The sequence below is a fragment of the Spinacia oleracea genome, chromosome 3 (assembly GCF_020520425.1).
Source record: "Spinacia oleracea cultivar Varoflay chromosome 3, BTI_SOV_V1, whole genome shotgun sequence".
Classification (NCBI taxonomy): domain Eukaryota; kingdom Viridiplantae; phylum Streptophyta; class Magnoliopsida; order Caryophyllales; family Amaranthaceae; genus Spinacia; species Spinacia oleracea.
Window position 1 is genome coordinate 140,515,330 of NC_079489.1, and position 23,658 is coordinate 140,538,987.

The 23,658-nt window shown below is 34.8% G+C and overlaps 1 protein-coding gene across 1 annotated transcript; it reads left to right on the forward strand.

The window, feature by feature from the left end:
* Nucleotides 1-17,874: 17,874 nt before the first annotated feature.
* Nucleotides 17,875-19,276, forward strand: LOC130470545 (uncharacterized). Its single transcript, XM_056840858.1, has 2 exons — nt 17,875-18,030; nt 18,144-19,276. Exon 2 carries the CDS (start codon nt 18,488-18,490, stop codon nt 18,896-18,898), a length of 411 nt encoding a protein of 136 aa, XP_056696836.1. The 5' UTR covers nt 17,875-18,030; nt 18,144-18,487; the 3' UTR covers nt 18,899-19,276.
* Nucleotides 19,277-23,658: the final 4,382 nt, after the last annotated feature.

The window sequence follows — 23,658 nt, forward strand, 5'->3', positions numbered from 1 at the left end:
ATAAATTTAAATACTAGTTCCTATACTCCCCCTTCAAGCTGGACCTTGGATATAAGTCCAAGCTTGGCTGAAAGAAATTGATGTTGAGAAGAAGGCAATGGCTTGGTAAGAACATCAACAAGTTCTTGACAAATGGCATTTAGCATTTCATTGTTCACCATTCCATTTTCACTGTCTGTGTTGCCCAAAGGTTCATCACCAATCTCAGTAGTGTAATTGACATGTGCTGCAAGTCTGTTTCCAGTGGTATTATTACCCTTAGAAGTCTTTATAGAATTGTACCAATCAGGATAGCCAATGAGTTTAAAACACTGATCAGCAGTGTGACCTTTCCCTTTGCAATGAGTACAAGTATGATTCATTTTCTCCTTTTTAATTTCTTTCCAATCTTTCTTTCCTGAACTAGCATTATACTTTTGTGACTGAGTTTGTCCCCCTCTGTAAGCTTGAGCATGCTAGTCATGGCATTGCACTCTACAGTGGCACCACTCAATTCCTTCTGCTTTTCAATTTGTTGAGTAATTGAGAATACTCTGTTGATGCTAGGTAAAGGATCCATGGACAAAACATTTGTCACAATGCTATCAAGTCCTCCATTCAATCCAAGCAAAAACTTCATCATCTTATCCTCTTCTTCAAATTCAGCTATCTTTTTCAGAAACTGACAGCTACACTATATCATAGCACCACATGTGCAACTAGGAAATGCTCTTAAACTTTGCATTTCATCCCACAGTTTCTTCAGTAATTTTCATAGTAAGTAACAATAGTTATGTTCTGCTGAGTTAGGTTTTCATTTTCTTTCTTTAGTTGATAGATCAATGGAGCATTTGACTGTCCAAACCTCTCATTCAATTCACACCACATATCAACAGCATTATCAATATAACCAAAATCATCTGCTAATTCATGATCATTGAGCTCAGAATCCAGCTAACAACCATGAAATCAACTCGTTTCCATTTCAGGTAATCTTTGTGATTTACAGCGGTTTTTGTTATTTCACCATTTATGAATCCTTCTTTGTTCTTAGCTACTAAAGCACGTTTAACATTTCTACTCCATCTAACAAAATTCACACCAGCAAACACAACAACAACTAATGAAGAGGTGGGATTATCCGAATTAGCAATGAAATATGGATCAAAATTGTCAGCATTACCTCCATTGTTGATGTTGTTGTGTGAATTATCACTTTCAGAATCTTGGATCGCCATTCCTGATGATCAAATCAATCGAAAAATTGACGAAGAAATTTCAAATTAATGCAAGAAATTTCGCAATCACACACGTAAATTGCAAGAAATTTCGCAATCACACACGTAAATTGCAAGAAATTTCGCAACAAACTTCCTGTAATCAAATACTCCCAGCTTTGATCTAAGAACAGATCAAATTGATCTCAAAATGAGCAAATCTCAATCTCAAATCAGAGTTATTGCTCTGATACCATGAAGAAACTCAAAGCATATTTAGAGAGAATTTGGGAAGCAACCGAATTCAATATTAGAATTATGATCTCAAAACTAAAACAAGTACATCAAACTTGTTTATATACAAGGCAATAATGCCACATCAGCAAGAAGCCTAATAGAACTGTAACTAACTTTGTAATTTAAAGAAATAATAAAATAAATTTAAATACTAGTTCCTATAAAGTCAAATGTCAAAGTTTGCAATTCAACATGCTAACAATAGAAGTACTTGTGGCTCATTCGCACCAAAAACATGCTAACAATAGAACATGTAAAATGATGAGAACTCTTTAAGCATATGTTTAACTACATTCGTACAATAAAAATATTATACTAACTGCTATATTTTGATCCAGTACCCTTAAATAGTGGGGAAAGAATCGAGTTTCTTGGAAGACATGACCGTATTGCCTATGATATAAATTGTACTATGTAGTTCCTGAAGAGATTTATGAAGTAAAAAACATAGCTATTGACCACTTAAAAAAATTATGTAGTACTATCAATAATATGTTTTCTTTTTTCACTATATATACGGTGTCAATTAAGTGTGTCCATGATCTATATAGTAACAACGTACGACCCTTATTAAGTAATGAAGCAATAAAAGTTACTCTAATTAATTCACAATGTCCAAATAACACGAGTTACTATGTTTCTTTAAGAAGAAACTACACACTACTGATATGCACAATTTGAAACAAAATAGTAAGCCTTTCCGTGTTGGTGTTATGGGCACGATTCAATAAAACTATATATTCATACTATTTGAAAAAGAAAGAAACACAACTTTGCTAAAGGTTTACAGAACTTATGTTGCACCCTACACTAAACAAAATCTTATTGTTTAGACTTTGGAGGTTGGTGATCGGTTATGACGACCTGATTTACACATGGAAGTAAAAGAGTCACAAAGTAATATGATTCTATATATTATTATTTCGTACAGAGTATTAAATAAGAATTTTAGTATCGCTATAATCCTTTCTTATTATCTTTTATTTATCATATTAAATATATATATATATATATATACATATATATATATATATATATATATATTCCTAGGTGGTGCTCTTTATGCTATTCAAAGGTTCATCTTAATATAGATAGTTAGATAGATATAAGATTAAAGTGTTTGATTCTTGATGGAACACGTGTAGAGTTTTATTGCATATATTATTTTATTTATTGGAGTATTATTAGTATTTAATTAACTAAAACATGTACATGACACCTATTTATTTATCTATGTAGAACAAACATTTTTTAATTCTAAGATAGATTGATTTGCCAAAGTCTAATGATTTGTAGAGCATTCTTTATTCTAAAATAAATTAGAAAATATTATTTCTCATTTGTCAAAATCTAATGATTTCCTACGTGGCGCTCTAATAACTGAGAAAATATGCCCCCTTTAATTATATATATTATGTTAGTGTTTGATTTTGGATTGAATTTATTTTATACTAGATTTTAGCCCGTGCGATGCACAGATTCTATTAAATTGTTATTTTTAAATAAAAATCCTATGTATATACCAATTTATATTCTTTGTGTTAGATTAGATTAGTTTTTGATTTTGCATTGAATTTCATTTTAGTTTTTATATAATTATGAGAGTGTTTGTTGTTAGATGAAATTGTATATGCGCGATATTAATAATTAATTAATAAAAATATCTACGTGACACTTAATTATTTATCTACGTGGCACTCGGCTTTTTAATTCAAAATTAATTTTGAAATCTTATTTTTCATTGGCCGAAACCATTAGTTTTCCTACGTGGCGCTCTAATATTGGATTAATGTTTGATTTTAAATTAAATTTTATTTATTTTATTTTAGATTAGTGTTTGATTTTGGATGAATTTTATTTTAGATTTATTTTTTAATTATCAGAGTGTTTGATTTTAGATGGAGTTGTATATATTAGTAATTAATTCATTAAAATATCTACGTGGCACCTTACTAATTATCTACGTGGAAATCGATTTTTTTAATTCAAAAATAGATTAGAAATCTTATTTTTTATTCGCCGAATCCATTAGTAACCCTACGTGGCGCTCTAATAATTCAGCAAATATGCCTATTGGATTAATGTTTGATTTTAAATTGAATTTTATTTATTTTATTTTAGATTAGTGTTTGATTTTGGATGAATTTTATTTTAGATTTATTTTTTAATTATTATAGTGTTTGACTTTAGATGGAGTTGTATATATTAGTAATTAATTAATTAAAATATCTACGTGGCACCTAATTAATTATCTACGTGGCAATCGATTTTTTTAATTCAAAAATAAATTAGAAATCTTATTTTTCATTGGCCGAAACCATTAGTAATCCTATGTGGCGCTCTAATAATTCAGCAAATATGCCTCCTTTATATATATATATTAGATTTATTTTTAAATTATTAGAGTTTTTGGTTTTGGATGGAGTTGTATATATTAGTAATTAATTAATTAAAATATCTTCGTAGCACCTAATTATTTATCTATGTGGCACTCGACTTTTTTAGTTCAAAAATAATTTAGAAATCTAATTTTTCATTTGCTGAAACCATTGGATTACCTATGTGGCGCTCTAATATTGGATTAGTGTTTAATTTTGGATTGAATTTTATGTTAGATTTTTTATTAATTATTAGAGTGTTTGATTTTGGATGGAGTTGTATATATTAGTAATTAATTAATTAAAATATCTATGTGACACTGTGAGGGGGTCGAAAAAGCGCGAGGCTAATGCGTGACCTTGTCCCTCGTGGGTGTGACGATTATTTTTATTCAATCAAGTGTAATTGGATTTCCTGTGAGTATACACCCAATTGACTAGTAATATAGGAGTCGCCATTCAGTTTTTAACAACAATGAGAAAAACTGACAAAACCCGGTTATCGTGACATAAAGGGAGTGCAATTATGTTTGACCACGACGGCCGTAGGTTCCCTTGTGATCCCTGGTGTGGGGATCTCTCAATATACACCCGCAAGGTAGAGATTGAGGGTTCGGGGGACTGTAACTACCGAGAGGAGTAATTCGCTCGTCGATAACTCCAGAGGCAGGATATCCTTACTAGCTCAGCATAAATAATTGAAGGGATCCACTAGTGGAAAAAACCCCTGTTGTAGCCCCCTTGTTGAGGGGGGCATACATAAGCGCGCCTCAATAGCTACTTAGTCAACGCGGGTCAAATATTTTACTATTCTGTTGAGGCGGGCTTTTTTAGTGTTCGCTTCTACAGAAGCTGTTGAAGGGGGCTTTACTTGCCCGCCTCAATAGATAGAAGCTGTTGAAGGGGGCTTTTAATTGCCCGCCTCAATAGGGTCTATCTGTTGAAGGGGGCTTTTAATTGCCCGCCTCAATAGGCTACATTAAATTTTAAAAAAATAAAACCACCGCCAAACGTACAGATCGATAAGCTTCTCTTCTCTTCACTTCTCTTCTCTTCACATCTCTTCTCTTCACCGCGCGACTCCACCACCACCATAACCACCACCACCACCTTCCTCACCGCGCGGCTCCACCACCACCATCTGAAGGAGAGTTTCCCCACCGTCGTCTTCCCTATCTCGGTTGACTCTGTTTCACACAGTGCCGCAATATATCAAGGTTAGGTTATAATTGATTCTTGTTTTGCTTGGTCTTAAAATTCAGTTTCTCTTCAATTAGTTGAGCATAATGAGTTGATTATGCAGAGAATTTAGGCTAATGTTTCAATATTGGATGAATTTACAAATTAGGGTTTGATATTTGTGGTTTTTCTAGTTCAGTTACAAAATAGATGTTAGGTTAAATTTTTCTAGTTCAGTTACAAAATAGAAGTTAGTGATATGGGTTTTGTGTCTAAATGATGAAGGTCTCTTTTATGGTGATGGTTTATGTAAGCTATGTGAGTAGCTCGATCCAAAGTATGCAGATGAAATGAAGTGTTTGAACTTTTAAGTGGAGCGAATCGATATGAATCTGTTGAAAATATGTCTGCATAAAATATACTCATGTGTTCATTGTAATATTGATAGTTTATTAATGATGTAAACTAATCGTTGATATTGGATTGTAGCTTTATAGGCTCTAAAATTACCATAGCTTGATGTATTCACTATAGTATATTGTGATGTTTTTTGTACACGCTTATCTACAATATTCTGATGTATGACAGTGGAGACTGTTGTTGCTGCTGCTTTGATTTTCAAGTTCTTTTAGTTCCATTTTTATTATGCTACAATATTGCTCTTGCTATTGTTGAGTTCCTATTCTGGGGTTTTGTGAGATCGGAAACTGTCCATAGACAACTGCCTGTGGGGCTTTGACAGGTTCAACAAGGACTAAAATAGGTGCAACAATAAACTTTGTCACCTTCTACTTGGTTGCATTGCCTGTACTAGTTGTTATGGCATTTTCGGTCAAGGTTGGATTTATCGGTCTGTGGTTTGGGAATAACGCAGATTGTAAACACTTCTTTATTGCAAGTATTATGTTAACGGTGTGAAAAAAACTAGTCTGCCCCCCTAGAGATTTTTTTAGTCTTTTTTTGTTTCTTGGTTAAAAATTTAATCAAGCCAGGTCGTCGAGCACCTGTCAAAATTTGAAAATGTATGCACAGTCCGCAGCAAACCTCCGTGCCTCTTCCTTTGCCGAGGACCAGTCTCATATTAACTAGTTCTACTTACAAGGCTTTTGACTATGGCTGAGTATGAGTAGTGCCAGGTGCTTGTAGCTTAACTCTTGCATAGTTGCATGCATAGGGGCTCATTCAGTTATCCATCCTGTTGCATGGAAACAAACTGTGGTTTGATATTTAACTTAAGAAAGGACTTTAATAACCAAATTAGGAGATTCTATAGCTATGTTATTTTATGTGGAGCTTTTTCCTTTCTGTTACTTTTCAACTAAATCTAATAGCATTTGCTTACTTCTAATTTTCAAGGGAGATGATGCATCATTGCAAAAAGCGCTGCATTTGGTGTACAACCTCAATCAGGACTGTGTAGATGTTCTGTTTTATGCTTCTTGGTGCCAGTTCTCGAGGAACTTCAGACCAAGCTATTCAACCCTGTCTTCCTTATATCCATCTATTCCTCATTTTGCAATAGAAGAATCAGCCATCAGACCAAGGTTTGGACTTAAAACCAAATCTTAGTTTTTTTTAACTCACCAGTTCTACGCACTGATCTGCACAGCTCAGATCAGAACTGTGCAGATCAATGCACAGAACTGATCAGAACTGACCAGTTCTGTGCACTGATCTGCATAGTTCTGATCTGAGCTGTGCAGATCAATGCACAGAACTGATCAGAACTGACCAGTTTTGTGCACTGATCTGCACAGTTCTGATCTGAGCTGTGCAGATCAGTGCACAGAACTGATCAGAACTGACCAGTTCTGTGCACTGATCTGCACAGTTCTGATCTGAGCTGTGCAGATCAGTGCACAGAACTGATCAGAACTGACCAGTTCTGTGCACTGATCTGCACAGTTCTGATCTGAGCTGTGCAGATCAGTGCACATAACTGCACAGTTCTGATCAGTTTTGTCCACTGATCTGCACAGTTCTGATCTGGGCAGTGCAGATCAGTGCACAGAACAGAACTGATCAGTGCGACTATGCAGGGGTTGAAAGGCTTCCATGTAAAGGTATATCATGCTTACTAATTAGCTTTACTTTTTTTTTTGGGTAACTACTTGGATATATAATTTATGATTTATCTCCAAATCAGTGTGCTCAACAAGTCGGCGCCCACGAGTGTGGCTATTACGTTATGAAGTTCATGCATGAAATAGTCACGTTACACCATAACACTGATGAGCGGTTAGACAATGTTCGTTCTTTTACCATATGTTAGTTGAACTACTAATACTAGTACTTTTACGTAGTAGAATTCTTAATTTACAAGTAGCATTACTTATCATGTTACTTATTTCAGGCTTACACTCCAAGAAATGCGCCTTATACCGATGAGGAAATAGATGTGGTTCGTGAGCAATGGGCTAAGTTTTTTACAACCGAGTATTTATTTACTTAGGTTGTTTAGACACAAAGATGGAAGCGTTTATATCTTCATGGATTTGGTAAAGTTCTTTAATTTTTCCATAATTACAAGTCTGCTGGATTTGCTAATTTATTGCTTTGAATACTAATCTGCTGGTCTTGCTGCTGTTGCATGTGAATTCTGATCTGGTGGTCTTTAGAATTTCACTTCCATCTGTGTGTTTCTCCTCTGTTTGCTTCTGTTTAGAGCTAAAATGACATTTCCGCTCCCAACTTTGAACTAAAAAACCTAAGGACTCATTTGATTCTTATTACATGTCTAATATGCATAGTTTTAACTTTCTAAAACTCATTCGAATCTATTTATGCACATTTAAGGCTCATTAGGTCGTTATAGGTCATGTTTAGAGCTAAAATGACATTTCCGCTCCCAACTTTGAACTAAAAAACCTAAGGACTCATTTGATTCTTATTACATGATTAATATGCATAGTTTTAACTTTCTAAAACTCATTCGAATCTATTTATGCACATTTAAGGCTCATTAGGTCGTTATAGGTCATGTTTAGAGCTAAAATGACATTTCCGCTCCCAACTCTGAACTAAAGAACCTAAGGACTCATTTGATTCTTATTACATGTCTAATATGCATAGTTAAAACTTTCTAAAACTCATTCGAATCTATTTATGCACATTTAAGGCTCATTAGGTCGTTATAGGTCATGTTTAGAGCTAAAATGACATTTCCGCTCCCAACTTTGAACTAAAGAACCTAAGGACTCATTTGATTCTTATTACATGTCTAATATGCATAGTTAAAACTTTCTAAAACTCATTCGAATCTATTTATGCACATTTAAGGCTCATTAGGTCGTTATAGGTCATGTTTAGAGCTAAAATGACATTTCCGCTCCCAACTTTGAACTAAAGAACCTAAGGACTCATTTGATTCTTATTACATGTCTAATATGCATAGTTAAAACTTTCTAAAACTCATTCGAATCTATTTATGCACATTTAAGGCTCATTAGGTCGTTATAGGTCATGTTTAGAGCTAAAATGACATTTCCGCTCCCAACTTTGAACTAAAGAACCTAAGGACTCATTTGATTCTTATTACATGACTAATATACATAGTTTTAACTTTCTAAAACTCATTCGAATCTATTTATGCACATTTAAGGCTCATTAGGTCGTTATAGGTCATGTTTAGAGCTAAAATGACATTTCCGCTCCCAACTTTGAACTAAAAAACCTAAGGACTCATTTGATTCTTATTACATGATTAATATGCATAGTTTTAACTTTCTAAAACTCATTCGAATCTATTTATGCACATTTAAGGCTCATTAGGTCGTTATAGGTCATGTTTAGAGCTAAAATGACATTTCCGCTCCCAACTCTGAACTAAAGAACCTAAGGACTCATTTGATTCTTATTACATGTCTAATATGCATAGTTAAAACTTTCTAAAACTCATTCGAATCTATTTATGCACATTTAAGGCTCATTAGGTCGTTATAGGTCATGTTTAGAGCTAAAATGACATTTCCGCTCCCAACTTTGAACTAAAGAACCTAAGGACTCATTTGATTCTTATTACATGTCTAATATGCATAGTTAAAACTTTCTAAAACTCATTCGAATCTATTTATGCACATTTAAGGCTCATTAGGTCGTTATAGGTCATGTTTAGAGCTAAAATGACATTTCCGCTCCCAACTTTGAACTAAAGAACCTAAGGACTCATTTGATTCTTATTACATGACTAATATACATAGTTTTAACTTTCTAAAACTCATTCGAATCTATTTATGCACATTTAAGGCTCATTAGGTCGTTATAGGTCATGTTTAGAGCTAAAATGACATTTCCGCTCCCAACTTTGAACTAAAAAACCTAAGGACTCATTTGATTCTTATTACATGATTAATATGCATAGTTTTAACTTTCTAAGACTCATTCGAATCTATTTATGCACATTTAAGGCTCATTAGGTCGTTATAGGTCATGTTTAGAGTTAAAATGACATTTCCGCTCCCAACTTTGAACTAAAGAACCTAAGGACTCATTTGATTCTTATTACATGTCTAATATGCATAGTTTTAACTTTCTAAAACTCATTCGAATCTATTTATGCACATTTAAGGCTCATTAGGTCGTTATAGGTCATGTTTAGAGCTAAAATGACATTTCCGCTCCCAACTTTGAACTAAAAAACCTAAGGACTCATTTGATTCTTATTACATGATTAATATGCATAGTTTTAACTTTCTAAAACTCATTCGAATCTATTTATGCACATTTAAGGCTCATTAGGTCGTTATAGGTCATGTTTAGAGCTAAAATGACATTTCCGCTCCCAACTCTGAACTAAAGAACCTAAGGACTCATTTGATTCTTATTACATGTCTAATATGCATAGTTAAAACTTTCTAAAACTCATTCGAATCTATTTATGCACATTTAAGGCTCATTAGGTCGTTATAGGTCATGTTTAGAGCTAAAATGACATTTCCGCTCCCAACTTTGAACTAAAGAACCTAAGGACTCATTTGATTCTTATTACATGTCTAATATGCATAGTTAAAACTTTCTAAAACTCATTCGAATCTATTTATGCACATTTAAGGCTCATTAGGTCGTTATAGGTCATGTTTAGAGCTAAAATGAAATTTCGCTCCCAACTTTGAACTAAAGAACCTAAGGACTCATTTGATTCTTATTACATGATTAATATGCATAGTTAAAACTTTCTAAAACTCATTCGAATCTATTTATGCACATTTAAGGCTCATTAGGTCGTTATAGGTCATGTTTAGAGCTAAAATGACATTTCCGCTCCCAACTTTGAACTAAAAAACCTAAGGACTCATTTGATTCTTATTACATGTCTAATATGCATAGTTAAAACTTTCTAAAACTCATTCGAATCTATTTATGCACATTTAAGGCTCATTAGGTCGTTATAGGTCATGTTTAGAGCTAAAATGACATTTCCGCTCCCAACTTTGAACTAAAGAACCTAAGGACTCATTTGATTCTTATTACATGACTAATATACATAGTTTTAACTTTCTAAAACTCATTCGAATCTATTTATGCACATTTAAGGCTCATTAGGTCGTTATAGGTCATGTTTAGAGCTAAAATGACATTTCCGCTCCCAACTTTGAACTAAAGAACCTAAGGACTCATTTGATTCTTATTACATGACTAATATACATAGTTTTAACTTTCTAAAACTCATTCGAATCTATTTATGCACATTTAAGGCTCATTAGGTCGTTATAGGTCATGTTTAGAGCTAAAATGACATTTCCGCTCCCAACTTTGAACTAAAAAACCTAAGGACTCATTTGATTCTTATTACATGACTAATATACATAGTTTTAACTTTCTAAAACTCATTCGAATCTATTTATGCACATTTAAGGCTCATTATGTCGTTATAGGTCATGTTTAGAGCTAAAATGACATTTCCGCTCCCAACTTTGAACTAAAGAACCTAAGGACTCATTTGATTCTTATTACATTACTAATATACATAGCTTTAACTTTCTAAAACTCATTCTAATCTACGTATGCACATTTAAGGCTCATTGGGTCGTTATAGGTCAACAACGTACTTAATTATCTCTATAGTCTGCAACTATATCTTTTAATTTTATGCTTCAATGGAATGTAAAGACAATATCGTGAGTGTAAACTTTGGTACTCATATATATTTTCCTTCCATGCAACTTGCAGGCTAGGGATCGAGTCGATTGGAAGAAAGTCAACACGACCTTACTTAAGGTTTGTAATGCATGATCTAAAGGGACCTAAGTGGCTGGATTAGAGACATTTGTTAGATTAGCTCTCTAGCCTTTTGTCTTTAGTTGTTAATATTAGTTGTAATTTGTTAGACTAGCTAGGTGTTTAAAAATTGTAAACATACGTACTATATATACGCTTTGCTCTGTTGGGTTAATATAAATGAAGTTAATGTAATGATTTATTTATCAAAGATAAGCAGATTCATACCTTTGCTATTTTGGTGTTGATTGGGTACAGGTTTCAATACTCAATGGAGTATATATCTAGTTGTGGTTATTGCCGCCTATTTTATATTTTAAAAGAATTTGGAAAAAAAAAAATTAATGTTGTTGAAGGGGGCTTTTAATGTACGCCTCAACAACATATGAACTTTTGGCGCAAAAATAAGGACCTGTTGAGGGGGGCATTTAAGAAGTGAGCCTCAACAGAGGAGGCTGTTGAGGCGGGCTTCTTAAATGCCCCCCTCAACAGGTCCTTATTTTCGCGCTTTCTGTAGAGGTTTTTGAGGCGGGCTTTTGAAAGCCCCCCACAACAGATCACCTGTTGAGGCGAACAAAGCCCGCCTCAACAGATCACTGAGCTGTTGAAGCTACGTCTGTCGCAGCGGGCCTTGTTCGCCTCAATAAACCCAAAATGCCCCCCTCAACAGGTATTTTTTCCACTAGTGTGATCAAAGCATAGGGTTTGAACCTCATCAAATGAAAGACTCATCACAGACCTCCACTGATTCATGGGACATGAAGCATTAAACAGATCATTAACATGTAGGGTTTCATTTCTCAGACATATTGACACACATCATTGATCAAGTAGTTTCAATACTATCATATCTTTAACATTCTTCTGCCGAATGGAATGATTGATATTCACATTCCATTGTGTGAAATGACATTCACTCCGTTCGACAAACGAAGTTAAAGGACAATTATCAAAACAAAGATCTCAGAATATCAACAATCACATCATTGAAGATCACAAACCTCCTAATATTGATCTCAGAATGTCCCCAAGCATCATTGAAACAACTCCAAACCACAAACCCTATCCCCTAACACTTAGCTCCGGAAGAGCATCAATGATGCTAATGGTGCACAAGTGTTATTGGAACATTGGGTTTGAGTCTCAGCAAATGAAAGACTCATCACAGATCAAGCATAACAATAACAATCAACAATGCATCAGATCACCTTGAACTGATCAAAGCATAGGGTTTGAACCTCATCAAATGAAAGACTCATCACAGACCTCCACTGATTCATGGGACATGAAGCATTAAACAGATCATTAACATGTAGGGTTTCATTTCTCAGACATATTGACACACATCATTGATCAAGTAGTTTCAATACTATCATATCTTTAACATTCTTCTGCCGAATGGAATGATTGATATTCACATTCCATTGTGTGAAATGACATTCACTCCGTTCGACAAAAGAAGTTAAAGGACAATTATCAAAACAAAGATCTCAGAATATCAACAATCACATCATTGAAGATCACAAACCTCCTAATATTGATCTCAGAATGTCCCCAAGCATCATTGAAACAACTCCAAACCACAAACCCTATCCCCTAACACTTAGCTCCGGAAGAGCATCAATGATGCTAATGGTGCACAAGTGTTATTGGAACATTGGGTTTGAGTCTCAGAAAATGAAAGACTCATCACAGATCAAGCATAACAATAACAATCAACAATGCATCAGATCACCTTGAACTGATCAAAGCATAGGGTTTGAACCTCATCAAATGAAAGACTCATCACAGACCTCCACTGATTCATGGGACATGAAGCATTAAACAGATCATTAACATGTAGGGTTTCATTTCTCAGACATATTGACACACATCATTGATCAAGTAGTTTCAATACTATCATATCTTTAACATTCTTCTGCCGAACGGAATGATTGATATTCACATTCCATTGTGTGAAATGACATTCACTCCGTTCGACAAAAGAAGTTAAAGGACAATTATCAAAACAAAGATCTCAGAATATCAACAATCACATCATTGAAGATCACAAACCTCCTAATATTGATCTCAGAATGTCCCCAAGCATCATTAAAACAACTCCAAACCACAAACACTTAGCGCCCGAGAAATATCATTACTGATACTAATGGCAGCACGAGCATTTGTGGTTAGTTGGACTTGTTCCTCAGCAAAAAAAAGACTCATCATCGATCACAACAAATAAAGGGACATTATTGTATCCTAAAGGGACATGCTTGGACATTAAGCAAGCAACACCAGGCCACACTGAGAGGACTGAAATAACCCAAACCCTATCCCCAAATTATGTTCATTTCATGCCTTTACTAATCCAAAACATAGTTATACTGATCAAATCTCATACTCACCAAAGCATCATATTTATCATACACAAAACATACCATAAAACAGGGGACATTAAGCCATCAAATCATGTTCATCACACAAACAACATTCCACAAAATTTCATAACCATATGGAAACACCATCATCCAATCATCATTATCAATATCAATATCATAACATCATTATCTAACATCAACATCCATACAACTAATCACAACATCATCATCCAAACAACAACACCCCTGGCCAACAACAGATCACAGTTGTTGGCATCCACCTTATGACTCCACAGCTAGCCAGCATTCAATAAAATGAAAAAAGGGAGAAAGGAGACAGACTTATCTAAGCATCATCAGACGCTGAAGCCGATTTTTTTCCCTTTTCTCCTTTCTTTGAGGAGGGATAACCAGATGAAAGTTGTCCTGGAGACCCAACAGCATCAGCATTCTCATTTTCGTACTCTCCAACATACACCAGATCAAATGAATCAGACCCACTTGGTTCCTTGCAATCAATAGGGGACAAACAACATGATTAGTGCCATCATAAAATAACAGGGGACCATGAATTAAAATCAGATATCATCAAACAACTCAAAATAAAGTGCGAAATAATTTCAGATCACCTAGGTTACCACATGCAATGAGATAAATGAGAGCAAATCACACAATAATTCCATTAAAATCCAACTAATTTTCCGAATACATCCAGATCCCATTTTTACCCAAAAATTGTGAAATAAAATCTCAAATACATCCAGATCCCATTTTTAACCACATGCAATGGGAAAACAGATCAACAAAACACATGAATATTCCGATTTTCTTCAAATAATTTCCAAATAGCTCCAAATAAAATCAGAACTCAATTTTAACAACATGCAATGAAAAAACAGAGCACAAAATACAATCAGAACTCAATTTTAACAACATGCAATGAGAAAACAGAGCAAAGAATAACATAAAAAGCCCGAATGATTCCAACAGATCTCCAAAAAATTCCCAAAAAATTCGAAATAATACCAGATCTGCATTTTTAACACATGCAATGGGAAATCAGACCAACTTATCCAAAAAATAATCCGAGTTTAATGAACAATACTCCAAATAAATCCAACATTTATCAAATCCCACTTTTTTAGACATGCAAACAATCATCAAACCATTTTAATAACACCGACATCAATAACCCTTAAAAAATCGCAAAAAATCAAAAGTAATACCTCATCGGAATCTCCTTCACCGAAAAAACGCAGATCTGAGGGAGTGGGTTTCCGATCGTCATATTTTGACTCAACCTCCTCTCCTGGCTCCACTTCCCTCTTCCGAAACCATTCTTCCAAATAGTTTCGAGTACTCGTATTTTCTTTTTGGGCCAAATACAGATTGTTTTTATATTCGGCGGAGTAGGAATGCTCGTTATTGGGACAGTTGCACTTGGATCCCCAATCACAGTTGGAATCGGGGATTCTTTGACCAGAAGTTCCCACCCCAGAATCACCTCGAGTTCTAGACAAAGAAGAACCCATAAAGTACCAGAAAAACAGAGATCAGCGACGATTAGGGACCAAAAAGGGGACAAAAATAGAGGGGATCTGATCGGAAAATGAATCCGAGTAATTTTTATGAACGTTTTTCGGCGAAAACGTTTCAGATTTGCGAGATTTGGAGAGGAAAACCCAGATCAGAGGCGGAAAACCTAGGGTTTTCTCAAGAACAGGGGAGGGATTTTAAGAGAGAGAGAGAGTGAAATAAGAGAGAGAGAGAGATCCGAAGAGGTGAGAGAGAGAAATCAGAATGAGAGGTGAGAGAGGGATTGTGAGATAGGGACGGGTTATAAAGGGAGGGGGGTGGGGTTAGGTTAATTAATTAAATAAGGTGGGTGGGGTAAAAGTGGGTGGGAAAGGGTAGAATCTTAGGGTATTTTTTGTAAATAGTGGGGAATCTTAGGGTAAATTGGTAAAAAAACTATGGCCAAAAATAGTAAAGATTCAGTAGGGGAAGAACAAAAAGAAATGCTAAAAAAGGAAATGGGAAGAACAAAAAGGAATGGAGGGAGTATAATTTAATAACATCTAAAACATTGGCTAGCTTGTCATGAGTTTCAATTCCATCTTTCGCTTGTATTTTTTTTGATGCAAAAGAGAGGCTAGGCCCCGGAAAATAAAACTACAAAAATTAAGGAGGAATAAATTGCGGCATAGCCACGCATACTACATCATGATGTAAAATGCGCCCTAAAGCTAGGGGCGGGAATTGAATCAACTCTATCTTGTTGTTCTGGACGACACCTTGGTTTGCTAGCCAGTGTGCAGCTAGATTACCTTCCCTGAATACATGTATAATTTCTGTTTGCCATGCTTGGTTAGATAGAAGTTGTCTGCATTTGTTAATGTTGTGCACACACTCGCCTCCGTAATCTTCTGTACTTCGAAGTTCGAAGGGCTAGTAGTGCTGCTTGGTTGTCCATTTGAACTTGCAGTTTGGAGATTCCCATTCTCATTGCTAGCTCTATACCATGTTCCACTGCCTTGATTTCAGCCTTAAAGGAAGAGCACACTCCCATGTTAAGGGTAAAAGCACATACCATTCTGCCTCTACCATCCCTAATGAGGCCACCCCCTCCCGCCGGACCAGGAGTTCCTTTGGCAGCACCATCGGTATTAAGTACAAGCCATCCAGCAGGTGGGTGCTTCCATTTATTATAAGCTTATGTTCGTACCAAGAGGGTGGTGTTTAAGGCTACAACATCATTACCCATAGCTTTCCAGGTTTCTTCAAATCGAGCTAGCAGAAAGTTATTATCATCTATAGGCATTTCTTGTGTACGATTAAAACTACACAATTCCTCCATCTCTATAACCACCAAACCACAATGGCGAAGTAAGTAGGCCAAAGTTCGGGAGATAAGTTATTTCGAACTTGTACCTTGATGTTGCGGATGATCCATTGCTTGAGGTTTCCCATTCTGAATTTTGCAGCATTAGCTGGGCCACCAACCTGCTTCCACACCTCACAAGCTGCTTTACAATCACGAAGGACATGTAGGGCAGATTCGTCGATGTTATCACCTGCACAAAGTTTGCATCTTGGGTCATCCGCAATGCATCTTTTGACTCTTAGTATTACACATTAATCTGTCATGTAACACTATCCAAAGAAACACTCTAATTCGTTGTTGAGCTCAGAGGCGCCAGATTAGCTCCCAACTCCCATCATCAGGTTCCAGATTGCCTCTTCTAATTTCGTTTATATGAACAGTAAATAGAGCCGAAAAGGCATAAACAGAGGATTGGAAGTTCCACCTGGATAGGTAATTCAGTGTCGGAACCCCTTTATGGAAGATACACGCCCTTGACGTACCTTGACTCTACATTGATGAGATCAAATGCAAATGGCACTAAAGTATTGACATGATGCATGTTGTTGACTTGTTGATGACTCAATCCGTGGCTATTGCTTATTATGCAAAATAGGAGTGAAAACTGTGTGCGAGAGCTTATATTCTGCCAAGCCTCCAGAAGTAGATTTGAAGTTGGTCTGGAGACTTGAAGTTGGTATGAGAAGTCTGAGAGAAGCTATCATGTACTATCAATCCATCATCAAGTAAATGTCCCTATTCTTGCTTAGCAAACATGGGTAATTGAAGAGAGGCACTGTGTCAATGTTGAAAGATAACTGAAAAGTACAAGGAATGCATTGCTAAAAAGAGTTCTGTTTGTTCATGTTCCCAGAACCAATAATCGTTCACAAGCAAGATCCAACGTAAATTTGTAATCACTGATAAAAATTAAGAATCTAGTTGCTTAACTTTGTCGGATTTCAGAGAGTGTTATAACAGATGGGGGAATCAAGGAGGAAAAGAAGCCCCCGAACGCAGCCCAATTGAGATTCCATCCTAAAACCAATTGGCAATAGGAGGAGTATCCCACTTAGGTTATAAACTAGAAACTCTTTGCTTCATCTTCCGATGTAGAACACAATACTCACACTTACTTTCTAACACAAACTTTCTAAACTGGAATTGCATAAAGAAGAGGGAAAGGCTTGGGTGGAAGTGTTGAACTCGACCTTTTACATGTGTTATGTAGAGAGACTCGACTTGGCAAATATATGAAATCACCACATAGAGTGATTAGAGTCCTTAGACACCCCCCTTTAAATTGTGGAACATCTCTTCAGAGGGTGAATTTTTTTCTCCGCATCACTTCTCAAGCTGAATATAATTATCTGAATTATAGTTATCATTGGTATTTTCTTGTGGAAATCCTTATTGTTTCTGACTCCTAACTTCATTACCGAATCTTCTGCAGGTGTACATATTAAGAAAATGTAACGTGACAGAGAAAACTGTAACTCGTGTTATACAAAATCTCCCAACTGAAGTTGTACGAAATGGTATTGTTAAGTCAGTTGATATCTACATCTTATTCTGGCCGTTATTGTGTTGCTATATGCAGAGTAGTATCTGTTAATTCTAATGTTTGCTTTTGTACCAATTTTATGTTCAGATCAAGAAGTGGGCACCCTTGAGCAGGCTATTGAAGCACAGCGACCCTCTTCTCTGTCAGCAATAGCTCAAGATAAAGACCAAGAGGCCCCCTCTAAAGAACATCCTCAAATTTTGCAGCAGGAAAAAACTTCAGAAATAGAGAGAACTGAATTAAATTCAGGAAAATCCAAACATCTTCTATTTTCTGCTTCTGTTGATGGCAACGGTATAGCAAGCTTTGAAGAGTTCCTCATTGTAATAGATGATTTTCTGAAGAATAAGTACGACCTTCCTCATAATATCAAGTGTAGCTACTACGAATTTTGTTGCAGTCAGGGTGCATTGCTCCATAATAATAATCTCATGAAGGGAATTAATCCTGTTCTGGTAGCTGGAAGCATCATCGAGACTGTCAACGTTGCTACTGCAATAAAAAGCTGTAATCTCCAAACCTTTAATGATGAATTTTCTGTATGGCATGTGAAACTGAAGTCCCTTAAAATTCTTGGAATGAAAGTTGAATTTTTGGTCAGTCGTTTAGAACATCTTCAAAGGGCTGCCTCTGACGCCGAAGCTGCCAAGAACAAGCAGCAATATTTGGATCTGTGTTCGGAGCATGATGTCTCTGAAAGTGAGATAAAAGATGTTGAAGAGAAAATCCGCGAATTAGTTAGTGTTTTTGATAAGTGTTTTGATGAAATCGAGGGGCTAAAATTAGAGATTGAGAACCACGAGTCCAGGTTTCAGAAACAGGTTAGTGCTCTTACTTTCTAATCTCTAGTCTCGACTAGTTATGTTAATTATATGCAGTCAATCTCATTTTGTATGTTTTCCGAGTGTAGCAAAGAGTTTAGTTTTTGGTAACATCTGTGCATTTTGGTTTTCTGAGTAATCTTCTCAGCTTTTGTAAGTAGGTGTTATTATTTAGGTGATATATTTAGAAATTAGCTTAATATTATGAAATTCACTTAGTCTAGGAGAACAAATTAGAACTAGAGAAAGTGATTTGATGGTAACATTGTAATATGGAAAAGCTGTAATCGCCTGAGTCGTGTAATATTATTAAGTGGACAGACATATTTGAGGTTAAAGAACTGCACTTCTGTATATATAGATAAATACTGAATGAAGTATGTATCTTATTTTCTAGTATTGTAAATGTGTTAATGTTATGAATCTGATCATATCATTTATTTGCAAAGTTATACTACGTACGTTGTAAGTCGCAAGACTGAGTGTAATATACTAATATGCTATTATTAAGGTCTTATTGGATAAAACTAGTTCAAATATGAATGAAAGTTTAAAAGAAAATTTAAAGTCACCAGGGGCGTGGCAAAGTGAATGGGGGCCCTGTGCGAATTTGCAAATCGGGGCCCTTTTTATGAATCAAAATAAATATGTAAAGAGGATAAAAAAAATTACAAGCGTATACAAAGTATTATAAGTTTCACTTTAAGTAATTCGTTTTTTTTTTTGTGTTAGCACCCGGTTCACCCTTAGGGTTAATCCGAATTCGAGGCGAGTTGTGGGTGGATAGGTTCCAATCCCCTCTCAATTATTGTTGTGGGGATCGAACATGAGTCCTCCCTACCAAGTTCAGCTTTAATCACCATTGAACCAACAAACAATTGTACTTTAAGTAATTCGTATAACTTAACTATTAAGTATTTGGATGTCCCGTTTTCAAAATCATTTGTATACTGTAAATAACGTGACAAATTTGTTTAACTAAAAAAGTACTCCCTCCGTCCCGGAATACTTGACCTGTTTTCCTTTTCGGGCCGTCCCTTAATACTTGACCTGTTTCTAAAAATGGAAATATTCTAACAATATTATATTATTTCTCACTCCACCCCTATTAACCCACCTACCCCCTACTCCATACAAAAAATAATTAAAAATTCAACCCCTACTCTCCCCCAACCCCACCTCTTAACCCACCTCCCACTAACTACATTAAAATAATACCCCACTATCAACTACTACCTATTAAATTAAATAAGTCAATTCAAGTCCCTTAAACTCTGTGCCGGTCAAACCGGGTCGAGTATTCCGGGACGAAGGGAGTAATAATTAATACTTTGTACTCTTTTTAGTTTTTGGAAAAATATTTCAAAACAAAAAAATTATTAAGAAAATTATCCATCATTAACTAACACAAGTTTTTTTTGAAAGGATTAACAAACAAATTAATGTTACGACACATAAATATAGAAAATCTTTACGTTTTAAATATTTTCTTTTATATTGTAACATAATGGACAATTACGCCCCTAATATCGTGTTAAAATTGGTGACAATTGATTATTATTTTAAGAAGTTAAATTCATTTTTCGGTGTTGTTAAACCATATTCATGATACTAAACGTAAAAATTTTAAAAATTAGTGAAGGTATAGTAAATGCGGAGTATTAATCGATCATTTTTTAAAAGCTTCAGAAGTTGAAAGCTAGAAATTCAGTTTTAATAGGAAGCACCTAAAAGATTCTTGGAAAAAGAGATGAAATAATAAGAGGTTAGTAGTATTGAAGACTTTGGAGTACAGCTGGATTGAAAGAGAGAGAAAATATAGATGGCATCTTTTCGGGAAAAAGGGAAGCACTAGGAGTCGAACCTCGGTAACATTGCATGCTTGTATTCTCTCTTTACCACTGCGCCACTAATAACTCCTTGTACATTAAGCAACTCAATAATGTTATTTACTAATTTGGGGGGCCTTTATTTTGGGGGCCCTGCGCGGTCGCGCTGCTCGCACCGCCCAAGCGCCGCCCCTGAAAGTCACCGGACTTGCTGATAGATCTTGCAAGGTTGACCTTCACTAACTTGTCCAGAAATGGATGTACCTATTTCTAGACATACTCATAACTCATGTGTACATTAGAATTTAGGCATATTTTATATACTTGTACTTCTTTTAGGAAACTTATTTTGAACTTAATTACTTATGGTCCTTGTGAGCTGCATTGGAGCATGTACATTGGGGGTTTTGGAATGACTCTCTAAGTAGTTCTTCAATAATAACTGGCTAGTTCTTGGCCAACATTGGGGCTCTCGAGTAGCTTTTTATGGAGAGCTAATTCAAGGTAACTCTTGAGTCACTTCATTTATTAGAGGAGCTAGTCAGCTAGCTATCTCTACCATAACGTGTGTCCCTAAATTTTAAATATTTTTTTATGAGACCACAATTAGGTGTGTGTACACAAGCCTTACTATTGGCTTGTGCAAGAGCCCACCAATTTTTGGGGACCCATTCTGAAAATGGCTTACCGTGAGTTAGTATAAAAATTAAATCCGCAATAACATTCACAATAGTAAGTTCAGGCTTGATGGTTTCAGATGGTTATAATTCTCAGGTTAATGAATTTGACTATTTATTAAACCTACATGTTTATAATTTTTTATAGACCGACATTCCTCCCTAACGTATTTTGCTAAATTTCTTCATTCTGAAGAATTTTAATATTTTTCTATGGGTGGGTGGAAGTTAAAATTATGTAACTCCGTATGAACTTCTAATTCATGCCCACGCTATTGTTTTCTGGAAAAATATTTATTCTAATGAGGTTGGTATTAGTTAATGTTATCATTATATTCATTTTTTAGCCCATTTAAATCAACGGTGCATCTTCTTTGCATCCCAGCCCATTGCCTGACTTGCCTCAATCGTCATCATATTTCAAGTTCTTTTAAAAATGACTTAAAAAACCGACAAACATGGATGCATTTTTGTTTAGAAATATGTATGACATCTACTACTATCGCACCCCTAACTTTATAAGCATAATTTTGAGTTTTTTTTTAATAAATGGTTTAGTCTTTTGATATTTTCCAGAATTTTGACATATCATATTTGGTTAGCTTGATCAACAAATGTTAATTCTTAGGTCATTTTCCTTTTTGGTAGTTTTCTTGATAGTGATGCAAAGGATATGGTGCAAAACTTCATGTATACTTGGCAACTGAAACATAGTTTTTAATCCAACAAACAACAATGGTGAATTTCTTAGCATATTGAAGATTTGTGGATTTCTTTGGTTTAATCTAAAGAATACCTATGCTTAACTTAGTTACTTCGAACTAACATCTTTCTCTTATTCTCAATTTTTTTAAACCCCTTGGATAAAAAAATATACTCCTAAACTAAGAATGTATTTGTGGTCTTGTGGGAGCTCATAATATATTCCATAAAAGTAATGCTTCCACCCAATATATCTTGGAAATTTTAGTTTGTCTACGTACTATCAAAATTATTAGTGAAAGTTTTCAGTGAAGTACTACATATTATACATTTATACCTTTATCATTTTGATGTGTCCATTTACCATTTTTTTAAATTGAGTTTTCTAAAATATAACCCGTGCGTAGAACGAGCCAAAAGCTAGTTGATATTCACATGGTTAACCACTACAAAAAAAAGTATATAAATGAGTATATTTTAAGATGCCCGATTTGTTAGCACAGGGCCCCAAATAGTTTAAGACGGCCCTGTATGTACATGGATAAACACTTACCAATGTTGAGTTAGTTTTTTTTTTTTTTTTTTGGAGGGAGTTCAATAATCGAGGATGTCGTGTAGAGATGTAGTAGTAGAAAGAGAGAGAGAAAGTGAAGAACCGGAGATAGTCATGACCAGTTGTAATTTATAAGTACTCCATGACTCCATTCGTTAGAAGAAAAACCAAAAAAGAAAATAGGAGAAAAGGTATTTTACCATCTACAAAAATCAAAAAATTACTTTTTACCACTTGAAGAAATTAGAATTTACATTTTTCCACCTAAAGATACAAAAACTTATTTTTTACCACCTGGAAACGGAAAAATAGATGAAAAGGTTATTTGACCTATAATTTTTCCGTTTTCAGGAGGTAAAAAATAAGCTTTAATTTTTTTAGGTCGTAAAATACAAGTTTTAGTTTTAATAATAATAAAAAATAACTTTTTGATATTTTAGATGTTAAATTACAAGTTTTAGTTTATAGGTCGGTGAAAAATAAAATTTTGATTTTTTTAGCTGTAAAATATAATTTTTCCAAAGAACTATTTTTTTATTAGTTAGGTTTGCCTGTTCAGTGAGGTAGTCTGACTTTCTTTCCCTATAAAAAAAAAAAAATAAAAAATCGAGCAGATGTTTGTATTTTATTTTTTAAAGTTATTAAAATAGTGAGATTGTGGTCCATTATTTTGGCTGCATTAAGATGAGATTGGGGGCTTTTCTGTTATACCGCAATGATGTTAGGCGTACTCTTTTGTTTGCTTATTTTTCTGATTTGATTTGATGTTTACAATTTTCTTTTGACTTGATGTCGATTTTTTGGGTCCATTATTTTTGGAGGCCGGTCACCTGGACATGTAAATCTTTTTTTACTTGACCAAAGACCAAAACCAAGATTTTGCCTTACATTTTTACAAAAATTAGATAATTTAATAATTTACGTGACAATTTTGCAATTCGCCGTAGCAGATGGGGTCCAAATATATGAAAGAAAACCATAACTATTATAAGGACAAATTATTTTTTACTGTCTAAAAAA

Bases quoted from the DNA above. Each gene is read 5' to 3' on its own strand.
- LOC130470545 (XM_056840858.1), top strand. From the start codon at position 18,488: ATGAAGGGAATTAATCCTGTTCTGGTAGCTGGAAGCATCATCGAGACT.